The 16048-nt window shown below is 41.5% G+C and overlaps 1 protein-coding gene across 7 annotated transcripts in view; it reads right to left on the bottom strand.

The window, feature by feature from the left end:
• The window catches only part of RAPGEF4 (Rap guanine nucleotide exchange factor 4), a 292034-nt gene that overhangs the window by 118845 nt on the left and 157141 nt on the right, over window positions 1-16048 (bottom strand). For 5 of the 7 annotated variants that reach the window (XM_030326351.1, XM_030326353.1, XM_030326357.1 and 2 more), the window contains 2 exons: window positions 10457-10529; window positions 5890-5909 (listed from right to left, as the gene is read on the bottom strand). In XM_030326351.1, coding sequence (XP_030182211.1) covers window positions 5890-5909; window positions 10457-10529 — 93 coding nt within the window. The remainder of the gene's footprint in view (window positions 1-5889; window positions 5910-10456; window positions 10530-16048) is intronic. The other 2 variants (XM_030326355.1, XM_030326359.1) reach the window with 1 other exon arrangement.

The following is a 16048-nucleotide window of genomic DNA, read 5'->3' as shown; positions in this document are numbered from 1 at the left end:
CCATTTTTTAACGTGAGAGCAGGGAAGACGCTGTTGGCTTCAGAGACTGGGGAATCTCGTTTCTTGTATTATCACTATTTTAAACAGTTAAACACTTGGATGTTCTCTGTGATATCTTGCCCAAGTCAAATTCTGATTACACAAAAGCCTGAGGGGATGTACTCCAAGCAGGGAGAAATGTGGTAAAGCTCAGTGGCAACCCTAGGAAACCACAAGCATCGCAGCAACATTAAAAAGTTCTATTCCATTAAAGAAATCTAAGCACCGTAGAGAAACCAAAATGAGAGCACCGAAATAACCAGCAAGTTCATAATATTATAAAAATAACTCTAAACTATATGAATGAACCACCACCCCAATGCACCCCAGTAAGTGCCCTTTCATCCAGGAAACTCACGGTAAGCTGGTCTTGTGAACATTGCTGAGAACATTCAGAGGTCACAAACCCATAGCTTAACTGGCAAGAGGGGGATCAGGTTTTTAGAATGTTACCCACATTTACCGTTCACTATCTGGATAAAGGGCAATTATACATCATCTTAAAAATTCAATCAATATACCTCTGCAGGAGCTAGAGACAGAGAAGGCACCGTCAGCTTTTATAACAGGGCAGATGAGACAAAAGCAGGAAGAGATTCAACGAGGGCATTCTGCCCCATAAAATGCATAACTCACAAACACAAACACAAACATTTCTTCAGAGACCGAGAGCTGATGCTGTCGTTGGCACCTTGGACATTAAGTCACTGGTGTTTTTGCAGGAGGCGGGGCAAAGTAAGTGTTGGCTCCCTGAGCTATGTGTTCCAACAGGCCAGCTAGAGAAATGAATATTTACGCTCAACGGGAGGGACGGAGCCAGCAACACTGTCACATCTAATCTTCACTTGAGTGATAAGCGGTTTGTCCTTTCAAATCAAAATGAGCAGGCTTAGGGTTTTCTGTCCTTTGCGTGTGGTTGGTGTGCCCTCCTTTGCAGAGCCTCGCGCCTTTGGCCAGTTAACGGATGTGTCATTGCATGGTGGTGACAGCACTAGCTAGCCATCCTCACCCCAGAACAGAGAGAACTGGCTGCTGGCAGTAAACCTGTGAACTCTGGCCAAGATGTCTTGATAAGCTCTGGACGTGTATCAGTCACATTTTAAAGCAGGACTTTAAAAATGGTTTCACAGAAAATGCTGGTTTGAATTCAGCAGGTGTTCTAAAGCTGGAGTTGAAAGGTTTTACAGGGTTTTTAGGGGGTTATCTAAGTTGTTGTTGTTGTTTTTTTTATATTTTAAGTTTGTATGAGGATACACAGTTTCCCTTTTCTTCATCTGGCCCAGAATCATAGCCCATCTATAATGGTAAAATAAGATGTTGTTATTTAATAAGTGGGAAATATTTTGGTTTTCTTTAACCTTAAAAAAGAGCAGCAATAAATGTTATTATATTCCCAAAAAAATGCCTGAAATTCCTATCCTTTTGCCCCTAATAGCTATTTTCTTCTTATTGTTGTCACCTTAATGAGAATTTTCAAGCTGTGTAAATTATATCTTCCCTATTTGCCACTTAAAAACTATGTCTTTATAATAGATGCCAAAAATGATTCTTTATATAAATGACCCATGATTTTTTAAAGTTTGACAAACTCCTGATTTCAGTCATCTTCTTAAAATAAGACCTACCAAATAGTTTTACAAGACCCCCAAGCTTGCTCGTTACTAATTGGTAGCGTCCAGTTCTTCTAGTGCTGAGGAAACCATTGAGCTCTAAATTGATTCATGGGTTTTTTTTTAATATTTTATTTAAATTCCAGTTAGCATACAGTGTAATATTAGTTTCAGGCGTACACTATAGTGATTCAACACTTCCATACAACCCCCAGTGGTCATCACAGCAAGTGTGCCCCTTAATCCCCATCACCTATTTCACCCATCCCCCTACCCACCTCCCCTCTGCTGTCAATTTGCTCACTATAGTTAAGAGTCTGTATCTTGGTTTCTGTCTCTCTGTCTCTCTCTCTCTGTCTCTCGTTTTACCCCTTTGTTGTTTGTTTTGTTTCTTAAAGTACACATATGAGTGAAATTGTATGGTATTTGTCTTTTTCTGACAGACATATTTCGCTTAGCATTATACTCTTAGATTCATGTATATTGCAAATGGCAAGATTCCATTTAATGGCTGAGTAATATTCCAGTGTGTATATATATAACACCACATCTTCTTTTTGCATTCATCAGTCGATGGGCACTTGGGCTGTTTCCATAACTGACTGAATTATTGAAGTGATTAGTGTTTTATATTGGGAAAGTACTCTTCCATATTTAGTAGGAACCTCACTAATCACACTGTCAACACTGTAACTGCCTTAAAAAAAAAATGGGACCTCAGATGATCCTTTTGGAAACTAGATGTTTATAAATAAGGAAATGGGATTACTTTGTGATATCTTCCTGAGTCTATTTTCTGGCTCCTTCTACTTTGAGGAAGAAAAGAATAAACTTCTAAAATTACATAACTCCATAGCAATTGCCTGTCAAAAGGATGGAGCACAATAAGGAACAAAATCTACATAAGTAGCAGAAAATTTTAGACAAGTACATTCCTCCAAAGGGCAACTGTAACTTTCAACTATAAAGCTTTCTTGTAGTTGTGAGTTTTAGCTTCTGTGTTAAACATGGTCATTCAACAGGGCACATACAGAAGACGGAAAAATTACAACTTAAACAGATCAAAGAGAATTTATTTATAAAACCAACAGCCCCAAACAATCATAACCCTATCAAAATAGTCTACTTTATTGGCCAAAGGGTCATTTTTCTTTTTCTTTTTAATCTTTTTTAAATGTTTATTTATTTTTGAGAGAGAGACAGAGCATGAGCAGGAGGGGGCAGAGAGAAAGAGGGAGACACAGAATCTAAAGCAGGCTCCAGGCTCTGAGCTGTCAACACAGAGCAGGACACAGGGCCTGAACTCATGAACCACGAGATCATGACCTGAGCTGAAGTCAGACACTTAATCAAGTGAGCCACCCAGGTGCCCCTCATTTTTCTAATATTTTATTAATTATTTTATAGGTTCCAGTACCCTGTGTCATCTAAAGTTAAATGATGTCCCTATCAATTACAGTAAGCAGTAAACAAAATAATCCAGCAAGTTAACTGCCAGCCCATTTGTTTCTATGAAAGTGCAATTGATGAAAAGAAAGTTCTTTTTATGCAAGGTGAGACTGTGTCTGGAAATAAAATAGAGCTGAGAGGCAGCTAAAACACCACTTACTGACGCCTAAGTATTTGGTTAAAGTTAAACATGATGATTAATGAAATCAAGAGTAGGAACTGAAAAGGAGACTATATTCTCTCCACAAAGAAGCTGCTGGACACCGAAACAATAATAGTCTAAGTGCTTTTATTTCGGTCCACAGGCATGTTATTGCTATTTAGAAACATAAAGGGAATATAAGATCACCCCACGTGTAGTTAACAGAGGTAAAGGATAAAAGAAATCATCATAACACAACTTGTCTCTTATAAAGGAAAAATTTCAATTAACACCACTTTAAGGCTCTTAAGCTTCTTTTTATCTTTCTAGAGCTTTGACTCTATTCATGAATGTCTTTCATCTCATTTGCCTTACTTTGACTGATGGCATTGAAGAGCTTTCTTAAAAGCATATGGTGACATTACATCCACTCAATTTGCTGATGGAGAAAAAGGGTGCTTTTCTGTTTGTTAGAGAATTTGACATAGAATGAATTACCCACGTAAATACAAATAAACATCCACTACAACTGATATTGGGGAGACAGCCTAGCCCCTAAATCTTCAAGGGCAATATACTGGGAAAAATTCAATGTATCCGACTTCCTATAAACTTCAAATTCCTATTTTGTCACGAAGTGAGCTACATGATGACAGCTGGTACGCCTCTGCTTAGAACATTGTGCCTGTTGTCCCACTGCAGGGAGGTCCAACCTAAAGGTCACGAGGGGCCTAAGAGAGACAGAGCTTCCTTTTGAAGCTTAGAACATCTTAGACCTCCTATGGCTTGGCCATTCTGTCTCTGGCCTCCACATCACTGATGGTTCCTTGATGAGGAAGCACCAGACTCTTTCATCTTCTTTACTTGGCTAGTGATCTGTGTATTACTTGTTTTGGAGTGCTTTGGGACATCCGTATCCAAAATTGTGGCAGGATGAGTTTGTTAGTTTAGACTCTAAAGGCTCGTGCTTTGGCTTTCCATGAACCTGATTATCTAGAGCTTTGCTCAACCTACAAAGATACATATGTTATATATAATATATATGTTATATATATATTTTTGAATATATGTATATATTTTAATAGCAAAAGATCAACAGAAAGACTCATTGCAGAAGGAATTTTAAGGAGAACCATAAAAGGCAAAAGAACAGTTACTTCATATAGAATAGGATATTTTTCAGTGGAGAAAGATCTTGAGAAAATGATACAAGTCTCGAGAAAATAATAATTACAGTAATAGTCTTAACATTTACTGAGCTCTATTGGACTCGTCTCTATGCTCTCCACAGATTATCCCATTCAATATTCATAATGGCCTTTAAGGTGGTCACAACTAACATCCACATTTAAGGATGAGGTGAAGAGGGGTGCCAGGTCGGCTCAGTCAGGTAAGTGCCCAACTCTTGATTTTGGCTTAGGTTGTGATCTCATGGTTTGTGAGTCTGAGCCCTGCGTTGGGCTCTGTGCTGACAGCATGGAGCCTCCTTGGGATGTTCTCTCTCCCTCTCTTTCTGCCCCTCTCCCACTCTCTCTCTGTCTTAAGATAAATAATAAACTTAAAAAAATAAATAAAGATGAAGCAAAGATGTTTAGAGAAGTTAAGTAGCTTGTGTAAGGCCCACAGTTAGGAATTGAAATTCTCTGCTGAACCACACCAAGTGAAATTTTGGTGTGACATTTTAAGTGACATTGCTGGGTCTGGAACCCAAATCTGTGGTGGTACAACAGTGGGCCAGAATTCCCAACCAGCCCTTGAAACTAACATTATGAAAAGAAGACCTAAGGAAAGTTAGAGTAAGATCTCAGAAAAGGGATACAAATAATTTGAATTGAATTAAGATGATATCTTTGTCCACAGACACAGGATCAAAAGCAGGGAAAGGAAAGGAAAAGGTTCTGTAATGATTCTGTAATGTTGCCACTTGGGTAGAGCAATCAAGAAACACAATGATACATCTAAGAGAGCCACCAAGCATGGCTTCAAGTTAATCACTACACACTTCCATCATTAACCCTTCCATGTTGCTGAATAAATTTAGATTCTAGTTAATATATAATTAATATTATCATTATTTACATGCAAAGCCAATGCCATTGCACCACTACCATCCTTGAAATGTGCACCTGGTACTGGTTCTTGAAGAGATTGTCCTAAACTTGTTCTCTTACCTGTCTATCTTAAACAATTAGAGCATTTACTTATTTGCAGCTTCCAAAGAGAAGGATTGGAATTTGTGTACTTGAATACGATTAAAAAGATCAACTGACACTGAATTTCATATTTTGTATTACTACTAAGGAAAAACAACTAATTTTCTGTATGTTGTTCGAGTAATGATTTGGTCTACTGCCATGGATACATCGTGGGAAAAGGAAAAACACTCAGCAATTGTACTGTTTGCCCCTAGAATAACCTTTCTTCAGACTAGTTAGTATCAAGGACATGTGATGACCATGTCAGAGCAATCGACCTCCTCCTCCCTCATATTTCAAAGTGACTCACCCAAGATGCCAGAGTAAGATTAGAAAAATATTTATTGCTCTGTTGAATGTGGATGGAAGAGTTCTCTTTGTTGGTAGGGTTACTATAATTATTTTTTTACCTTATGATAGTGTTTAGAAGCTAGGCAGAGAGGGTGCTACTCACGTTCTCCTTGTCAGGAATCCCTAGAAGAAAGAGAGAGAAAGAGAGAGAGAAAGAGAGAGAGCATGAATTGTAAGACGAATCTGCAAAATGGAACTGAAATTCTTTGCTGAATCAAACCAAGTAAAATTTTGGTGGTTCCAATTTGTGTTTCCATCAAAACTTACATCGTGTTGTTTAGAAAAATAGCAGCACCCACCAAAATCTGTAACATACATAAATCAATGAATCAGGAGCGGGGCTGTTTGTTGCCAAACAACAAAATCTCGTAAAAATCACAGGTAAAAATCCATCTCTGATTCATTTATACTATACAAACAACTAATTCCTCTGTTAGGTACCAGAACACTCGGAATCTGGGACAGACATGTCAACTCTCAAGGTTGCACATACTGTATTTTTACTTTTCAAACTATCTCACAATGCTCCAAGGATTTCAACTTAGCTTCAAGTCCTACATAAAAACCACAGAACACAACTTCCATTTGGGGCAAAGCAAATTCCTGCTGCCTCCAAGTCAGGTCTGAGCATGGCAGTGTCTGTTTCCAGGGGTAACCCAGTTTTCTCAGTGAAAAAGTTAATCATCCATCCATTTACACATTTGTTCATTCATTTACAAGCATTTCATGAGCCACAGGCAGGCCCTGGTCCTTTGCACTTCCTTTGGGGCTGTTAACACTGGCTCATATGATAAGGGTAGCCAGACCGGAAGGTCCACAGCCCCAGCAGAGATTAATGCTTCCAAGTGACTTTATATCGGGAGATGGAACCACAGGTGGTTTGTATGGGTGGCTTGCCCCTGGGCCAGTCTGAGGTGGTCTGCGATGTAAAAATACAGTACATCCAAATTCTGAGTAAACAGCACATTCTATGTTTAATAAAGGAGTGCACAGGGTTTACACAATCGGCTTTAAAAGAACTGAGTGCCCACTTTAATAGGCAGCAGCAGGAGCGCCTGGGTGGCTCAGTCAGTTGAGCACCTGACTCTTGCTTTCAGCTCAAGTCATGATCCCAGAGTCATGGGATCGAGCCCCATATTGGGCTTCACAGTGACCATGGAGTCTGCTTAGGATTCTCTCTCTCCCTCTCTCCCTCTTTCTCTCTCTCCCTCTCTCTCCCCCCTCTGTCCCTCTCCCCTGCTCGCACGTGTACTCTCTCTCTCTCTCTAAAAATTAAAAAAATTTAATAGGCAGCAGTAAAGTACACAGAATGGGTAAGGGTGGAAGAGACATTCTGGAAACGCTCCCTAACTAAACTTTGAGCCCCCAAACTGAGATAGTACCAGGACATCAAAGCCCAGGCAGGAGCAGGGGGACAGAGAGAGTATTAAGGGGCATGTTTGCCATCAGTTCCCAAGTCTGTCAGAAGGAGTAAGGGTGACCCATTGAAACTTTGAATCCCAGCCATCCATTCATTATTCCATCCATGTGTTCAACAACCCTTTGAAAAGACTGGAGTTGATTGTATGAGGAGATACAGGGGTATAACAGAAACTTCCTTTCTAGGAGTTTCAATAAGATACACAGTTGCACAAATCACCCTATCTGAGTGACTAGAAATTAGGGTATCTGTAGAGAAATAATACTGAAAAGATGATTTGGGGCCATGCAGGAACTTGAAAGTCGGGCTAAGACATGAGGAATCTTGGAATTTGACCTTCTGCGGCAAGCGGTGGGCAATCATTAAAATGTTTCAAGGGGCTCCTGGGTGGCTCGGTCAGTTAAGCATCCGACTTCAGCTCAGGTCATGATCTCACAGTTTGTGGGTTTGAGGCCCACGTCGGGCTCTGCGCTAACAGCTCAGCCTGGAGCCTGCTTTGGATTCTGTGTCTCCCTCTCTCCCTCTCTGCTCCTCCCCAGCTTATGCTCTTTCTCTCTCAAACATTAAAAAAGTGTTTTGAACAGAGGAAAAAGGAGGGAAGGGTCTGCTCAAACTGAAAAGACACTTACAACATAAAAATCAGATACAAGAGCATGGTCCTTGAAGTCCAATTTGAGCAAAGAACTATAAAGACATTCAGTGGGAAAAATCTGAATATGAACTCAGCAGATGATGTTATTAAGGAAAGTCATACCAGTTATTAGGTGCGATAATGGTGTTGTAGTTGTGCATGGAAAAAGTCTTTATTTTCAAAAATACCTGCCAAAGAATTTGGGGTGAAATGTGTGTATGTGATTAGAAGGAAATAAGGCAAATATTAATATTAAAATATTAAAGTGTATATAGCAATTAATAAACCCATATTTAAGTATTAAAATATTAAAGTGATGAAGATATGGATATTAACTACATCATTCCAAATGTTTGAAATTTTTCACAAGAAAAAGTAAATTTAAAAAGTTCTGTGGAAGTCAGGTATAAGTCAGGTGTAGGGTAGACCAAGGGCGAGATACTGAACTTCAGAGTCAGTTGAGTCATTCTTGCCCTCAGATCAAAAATGATGAGGCCCTTGGCCAGGTGGCTGCAGAGGGAACAGAAAGGAAAAAACATGAACCCTGCAAAGGAAGGAGCAAAGGACAGGATGGGTGATTAACCTCAGTGCATACAGGTGACAGAAGGGAGGACTCCAAAATGGTTGAGGTTCAGAGCCTGGAATGGGAGGAGAACAGGGCAGATGGGAATGGAAATGTGGCTTTCAGGACAAGGGATGGGTTTTGTGGGAATCGCGATGTGTTCTGTTACTGACACTGTGACATTAAGAGTACAGCAGAACATCCAGGTGGAAAGGGAACCAGCAGTCGTTTGGAAAGCTAGGCCACCACAGAAACAATCAAGCAGAGGTATTGGCTCTGGAAGTCTGTATCCACTGTAAGAAAGGATGGTCATGGGGAAAGTATAGAGAACAAAAGAGAAAAACAGTCAAGGGTGGACTCTTGGGTGGGACCCAAACTTCTAGCTGAGAGGAAGAAGTACCTGTGAAAGAGACAAGATGCCAAGTGGCCAGCAAGATACCAGAAAACCAGGATGATGTGGTGGAGCCTGGGACCGAGGGAGAATGGAATCTGAACAGGGAAAGTCTTACTCAAACTCAGAGCGATGGGGAATGTTAATGATGGAGTCTGGTGTTGGCTGGTTGCTGGAGATTTTAGATGGTTTGAGTCCAGAGGTGTGGGGGAGAAGCCAGAATCTAGGGGCTGAAGAGTGACTGGGGGTGAGGAAACAATAGCTCACATCACTTGGGTGCTTACTCTATGCCTGGCACCCGCTAAACACCTGATGTGTTTTGCTTCCTTTAATCCTCCCAGCAATCTTGTGAGGAAACTGAGGCACAGAGAGGTTAAGTGCCTTGCCTGAGGTCACACAGATAGGAGACAGCACAGCTAGGATTTCAACTGGAGGACTCCTCATGAGCCAGTCATCCTTACCTCAGCCAGGAAACAAAAATCAAGCACAGGAGAGGAAAGGAAAGGAAAGAGAGACCTTGTCTTCCTGCTCGCTCCCCACCCCAAGGACAAAAGAGAAACAAAGACAGGGCAGAGGCTACACAGGAACTATGACGTGGAGGGCGAGGAGTGTGAGGAAGTTCCCTTACGATCTTGGTCAAGCGGGGAGGGGGATCACCTGAGAGTGACAAGGCTGGCAGTCAGTGGAGACTGGAGGAGCTACAGAGAGGATTTGAAGGGTGACTGTCGCTCAGAAGACCCTGGTGTGGGGGGCGCCTGGGCCGCTCAGTCGGTTAAGTGTCCGGCTTTTGATCCCAGCTCAGGTCTTGATTTCAGGGTCTTAAGTTCAAGCCCCACGTTGGGCTCTGCACTGGGTGTGTGAAGCCTACTTCAACAACAACAACAACAACAACAACAACAACAACAACAACAAAGAAGACCGCGGCGTGGAGGCTCTGCCTGGTTCATCTCGCCGTCTAGCTGTTGAAGTACCACAGCTCCAAAAACCTCAGCCCTGGCCACCTTGCCACCCGTACAGGTTCAAGGGCTGTTCGAATAAGGGGACTCGGCAACGAGCAACTCCCAGGGCCAGTAACAAGTGCTCAAGACGTGCTCCCGACACGCGGGAACAGACAGACTCAGGACTTCTTTGAGTCTACTGGACACTCATGAGAAGAAAGTACCACAGAGAAAAACTTCCTGTTTTTTGTGATCAGCCAGAGACTGGTCGCATCAAAGGCCTGGAATTTAAAGAGGCCGTGATTTACAAAGAATAAATAATGACTCACGCTGCTTCTCTCCTTGACCAAGAGCATCAAAACAAAAAGAGGTGGGGCTCTCAGGTGTCTAGATGTGGCTGAGACAAACACAATTCATAAATCCCGTTTTACAAAGAGCACAGAAACACTAGAATTCACCATAAAATGAAGAGATTTTGGGAAAGCGTTTGAAGTATGAAGTTCCATCTGGTACCAAAGCACACCTCCTTCTAGCAGGTCAGACCACAAAATAATACTATATTAACAGTTTTTAAAAATGACTCAAGTGTAGGCTGGCAAGTCTGTTTAGCCACACAAGAGTCTGATGACTTACTCTGTCACGCTGGTGTAGGACATATTTTTTGTCACATAAAAACACGTAACGCACAACGGACTTTTAGAGGCAAAATGTTCACATTTTTCACTTACTGTCATTGTTAGAGCCCGTTTCCATAACACCATAAGGAGGAGCCAGCAGTCCTGCCATGTACTGTCGATATTTCTGAAAGACAAAATTGTCAACTCAATGCACAGATATTGACTCACGTGGGGCATTCATTTATTTACACAATAAAAAGCAGAAATGTTGGGTGTCAGGAAGCATCTGACTCGAGTATTTATAGAGCCATGAAACGTGCTGTCTGGGATCCGTGGTCTAAAATAAAGATGCTGTGTTATAAGAGGTCTTCCTGGATGAGACAGAAAGTGCCCCCTGCCCCCGCCCAGGCAGGGGTACCATCCCAGCCAGTTCATTTAAGTACTCGTTACTGACTAACCCAACTGCATGGGCTTCTACCCTCCCTCCACCTCTTGCCCTGCTTCTCACTCCAGCAAACACATGCTTGGGTTTTTGTGGAAGGCACAGACACTTGGTTTTTATAGATGCAGATACAAATAATTGTGCTGCCTTCTTAATAGGTGAATGGTACTGAATCAGCTTTCTTTCAAAGTAAAAAGAAACGCATCTCTGGAAAACGTCAGTTTTGAAAGAAGCTGATTCGTTTCCATTTACCTGCTTCTTTTACTCTGTACACCTGCCCGTTACGTGACCCCTACAGAACTTTCGGTATGTTGTCAAATAGAATGGTTTGACTTCATTTAGGACTATTTGGATTCCTCTGAATTGAATCCCCTGGCTTTTGGGCCAGGCATGCCTTAAAACCTGGGGCTCAGTGACATCGATGAGCCCCCAGAGTCTGTGCTGTTTTGAAGGAATAAGGCTTGGTGAGCAGAAAGCCTTTTAGACCATCCACTGAGAGAGGGATGACATTTACAAAGAATGGAAAATAGACATTAGACATCCTGTCTTCTCAGGTAATAAATACAGCCTCCTCCCCTCTCAGAATGAAAGCCAGGCAATTTTATTTATTGCATGGTGTCATGTATATTTATGGTTTATAATTATGATGACACATAAGTGTTAAATGGCATCAAAAGAATCAACACTCTATAATGTGTTTGTGGGTTACACAGACGTCAGCAGAAAAGCCTTCATCTGTAGCAATGGGCAGCTGGCGACATGCAGTGTTTGAGCAACCATCTGGCCCATTTGGTAGATGTGAATGGTGTTTGTAATGTAACATTGATGATTTCTCAAAAGAGCCTTCTTCTAGTCAAGATGTGACTAGCTTTTTTTCTTTTTTTTAATCCTTTTTTCTTCTCACTCTGAAGCAACTATACTAACACCTGCATGCAAACATTAAAAATCACGATTTTCCCTGCCTCTGAGTTAACTAATCACTCAAACATACCCACAGGACTAATCTATCACCCTGAATTCCTGACATTTCCTTTGATAGCTTCTCAGTTCTGATTCTCTTCTTTCTTATGACACCATCCACTCTTCTTCCTCCTGAGAGAGCACTGATTAAACACATTTCTGGGCATGATATTATGCTGGACTCCGAACAAAACAGGCTCACAGAGAGCAGATGGGGACTGGTATATGTTCTAAGAAGGTTTTGTGACCCCCCCCCCCCCACAGCCTTTTGAGTTCTTCTTATTCTTAGCAACTCCTTACCAGGCTCTTAAAAGAAATAATCCATGTTAAGTTAAAGGAGCAATCTGCTTTGCTTATAAATGTTGTTTCGGATGCAGCGGATGTTCTTTGTCTCAGGCACCTCTATGCCAGTTCCCATGAGCTCCACGGAAGCACCCCCTGACCCCTAAGTGAACAGGCCTTTGCCTTCTTTCATAGCACTTGGTCTGTTGCTTGTTCGTTCATGGAGCACATCATTATGGCTGTTGCTCCTGGTAACAGAAAATAGAGCAACCCTCTGGAGAGCAGAAGGTGGGCTAGTTTTCAGGACATGCATGCATTAAACACCTACTATATGCAGACAATGTCCCAGGCACTGGGCTTCCTGCAGAAAATAAGCAGATGGGCCCTTTGCACTTATGAAGTGTCTATCTCCTATAACATAGAGCACCATGGCTTACGCCTAATATGAACGAAACACTTATCTGTCGAATTTTAGAAATTTTATGGAGAATTTCAAACATATATAAAAACAGAATAACACATACCTAACATCTAGCCTCAATAATTATTAACTCATGACCAATGTTGTTTCCTCTACACTCCTATCCACCCACCCTTTCCAGAATTATTTTGAAGCAAATCCCAGATATCATATCATTCGATCCATAAATATTTCAGATACATCAAACAAAACTACAATGTCACTATCACAACTAAGAAATGTAACATTTCCATAATATCCATTTGATGTTCAAATTTATGTTTCATAAATGTCATTGCTGAATTGAATTTATAAAGTACTTTAATAAGACAACATCGGTCTTAGTAGAACAACTTTTGACATAGTGGAGATTGCAAAAACAGGGTTGAAATATTAATACCTACACATAAGAAGCCAGCCTTTCAAAATTGATGGGACACTTTTTAGAAAACATCTGCATAATCAGGGAAATTGATTTCTTGTGTAGCACAGTGCAGAGCACTCTATACCAATCAGGATAAAAACAGCTCACGGAAATAAAACCTGTGTCAGAAAATTGGGACTCCTAAATGATTTACATATAATCTGCATACAGCTTGGTCTTCGGGCAGCATGTCATCTTCCAAGCACCACTTAAAAAACAGTCTACAAAAGAACCTGTCGTCTGAAAAGATGCTGAACCTCATTCACGACAGAAAGGCACATTAAAACTATAGAGTGCCATGTCCTTTTTTACTTGTCAGACTTGGCAAAGCTTCAAAAAATTTACTAACGTACAATTGGTGATCTCAGACATTGCTTACAGGAATGTAAAATGATGCAACCTCAGAGGAAGGCAGTTTGGAAGCATCCATCACATTTAAAAATCTGTATTTCCTTTGAGGAAAGACCCTCCCTTAGAGGGCAGAAATAGGACCTCCTGAAATACCTGAATACATAGGCAGACAGGCATATCTGTTGGTAATAGCAGACAAAATAACAGCCTCAAACAGAAAATAACTCAGATGTCCACAAGTAGATGGCACCTGGGCTACTTCCTGATAAGTAAAGATGGGTTATTTCCTGATGAATAGATGATGTTGGAATATTATGCAGCCATGAATGAAGCAGCACTACCTGCTGATATAGAATAGTCTCCAGGGGTGCACGGGGGGCTCAGTCGGTTAAGCGTCTGACTTCAGCTCAGGTCATGATTTCACAGTTCGTGAGTTCGGGCCCCACGTCGGGCTCTGTGCCAACAGCTCAGAGCCTGGATCCTGCTTTGGATTCTGTGTCTCCCTCTCTTGCTGCCCTTCCCTTGCTCACGCTCTGTCTCTCTCCCTCTCAAAAAATAAACATTAAAAAAAAAAATGATCTCCACAGCACTGTACGCTATCATTTTGTGAGGATAATACATGTGCATATGTGAATATTTATAAGGATTTGTAAATACATAGCCTATCTCTGGACACATACACAAGAAAGTAGTATGAACGACTGCCTCTGGGAAAGAGATCTAGGTGGCTGAAGGTCACATGGGAGAGGGACTTAGTTTTCCCTGTTCATCACCCACTGTGGCTGTCTGCCTGGGGCCAGACTGGCGGCGCTGGCTTGCAGTGGCATACAGAAAGGGATAACGACGGCAGTGGAATGAGCAGACAGCCCTTCTCTCTTAAACATGTGGAGTTGGGAATAATTCGCTTTGACTATAAAATCTTTCAGAGTGGGGAAATGGAGGATTCCCCAGGGTGCGGAAATGGGCTACCTTTTATTGCACTTATTGGTGCTCAAGTGATGAATTGAAAAACGAGAGATGAATGGATTAGTAAACCTAGATTGTGGGGTGGTTGGTCTCTTCATAGACGTTTGAAGCCATGCCACGCTTTCTGAGTAACAGACTGAAACTGAAGGGAATTCACCAAGACTCCCATATGAAAGTCAGCACAAGGTCAGCTTTAACCTGAGTCAGCAGCTCTCCAGAGGTGACCCAGCACCTCTGGAACATGGTGTTTATGGTGTTTACTCAACGTCACTCCCACATGCCTCCCACACCCTGGCTGCTGGAGGTGTGCAGTGGCCCAGTTCAGTCCCTTGACAATGTCCTCCTGGGGCCCCGGTTGACCTCTCCCTGCAAAACCTTTCCCTGGACCCCAACACATTCTAACACATCAATAATTGAAATGCCCTCACTCAATCATTTTATTTTATTTTATTTTATTTTATTTTATTTTATTTTATTTTATTTTATTTTATTTTATTTTATTTTATTTTATTTTTTTAGGCTTCCACCATCACTCAATCATTTTAAAATCACCACATGCACCTGGGAAAGAGCTATACCTTTAACTGCCACAGACACAGATCCTCACTGTGTAAGGGCCCTAGCTGGAGGATTGTTCAACAGTTCCCACTCCCTAGCCCTGCATGAACTCTGAGGGCAGTTAGGAAATCAGTTATTCACATGACAAGAGAACCACAAGGGTCTTCCAGGGTCTTAGAAGAATTCGGTAGGACTCGTTCTTAGGATCTGCTCCTGGCTTTGTCACTAGTCATCTGGGTCAATCTGACAAGTCTTCTGAGCTCTCTGACTTCAATATCGTCCATAAAGTGGGTGCTCTAAATTAGATCAAGGGTTCCTTGGGAAGAACTCTGGTGGGTTGGAGGACCCTCAGGCAAGGGTACCATCCAAACAAAACCTCAGCCCCCATGGCAACTAGAGTGTCTTCCCTTGTAACTGTTTTATAAATTAGAGTTCGAAAGCAATTTCATCTGAAAGATGACTTTCGCTTCTAAAAAATAAAAGTTTACAAATCACAAGACTAATCCCTGAACTTCCAGCCAGAGATGTCACTCAAAGATCTCTATAAAGAATCAACAAAGACCAATTTAGGATTTGTCTACGAGGTATTAAGGATTCTACCCTCTGTTAGAAAGACTCCTATGGTTGAGAATTGGCCGAGTGACAGGTTGCTCTGTACCTGAAAGGTTTATCAACAAAATTGGTCCTGAGAATTTAACAGAGATGCACCACAGTGCATTGTGGACCGTCTCAAAAGGTGTACAGAGCCCTGGAATGGAACACAGCAGGGCAAAAGGGGGTGCGAGAGGGGTTAACAGAAGCTCTTCCTGGAGCTTACATTTTATTCTATGTCAAGTAGTTTAAAGGATTACTTTTATACTTTTATATTATGGAGTAGAAAGCTAAATTTGCATAAATTTTAAAGATTAAAGCATGAGACTTCAAAGAAATTTTGAGCTTGCTGCTGGCTACTTCTAGCTACAAAGGGTCTAGACCCCAGGCAGTATGTATTGATTTCCTCTGCATTTGGAGAACTTCAGTGGAAAAAACCAAGAACCTCTGATGTTATGAAAAGCACGCAGACATCGGAATCGTACAAGAACCAGGTCTTAATTCTGATCCTACCACATGCTACCTGTGTGAACTTGAGGAAGTTGGTTACTTCAGTTGCCTGGGTGAAGAGTCTCATCTTTCAGGACCATTGGGAGGATATGAAATAAAATCTATAAAAGTGCCCAGCGCATATTAGGCACTTAATAAATACTTGCTGCTGCTGATAAC

Source organism: Lynx canadensis, chromosome C1 (genome assembly GCF_007474595.2).
Source record: "Lynx canadensis isolate LIC74 chromosome C1, mLynCan4.pri.v2, whole genome shotgun sequence".
NCBI classification, from domain to species: Eukaryota; Metazoa; Chordata; class Mammalia; order Carnivora; family Felidae; genus Lynx; species Lynx canadensis.
This window is presented reverse-complemented; position numbering and strand designations above follow the sequence as displayed.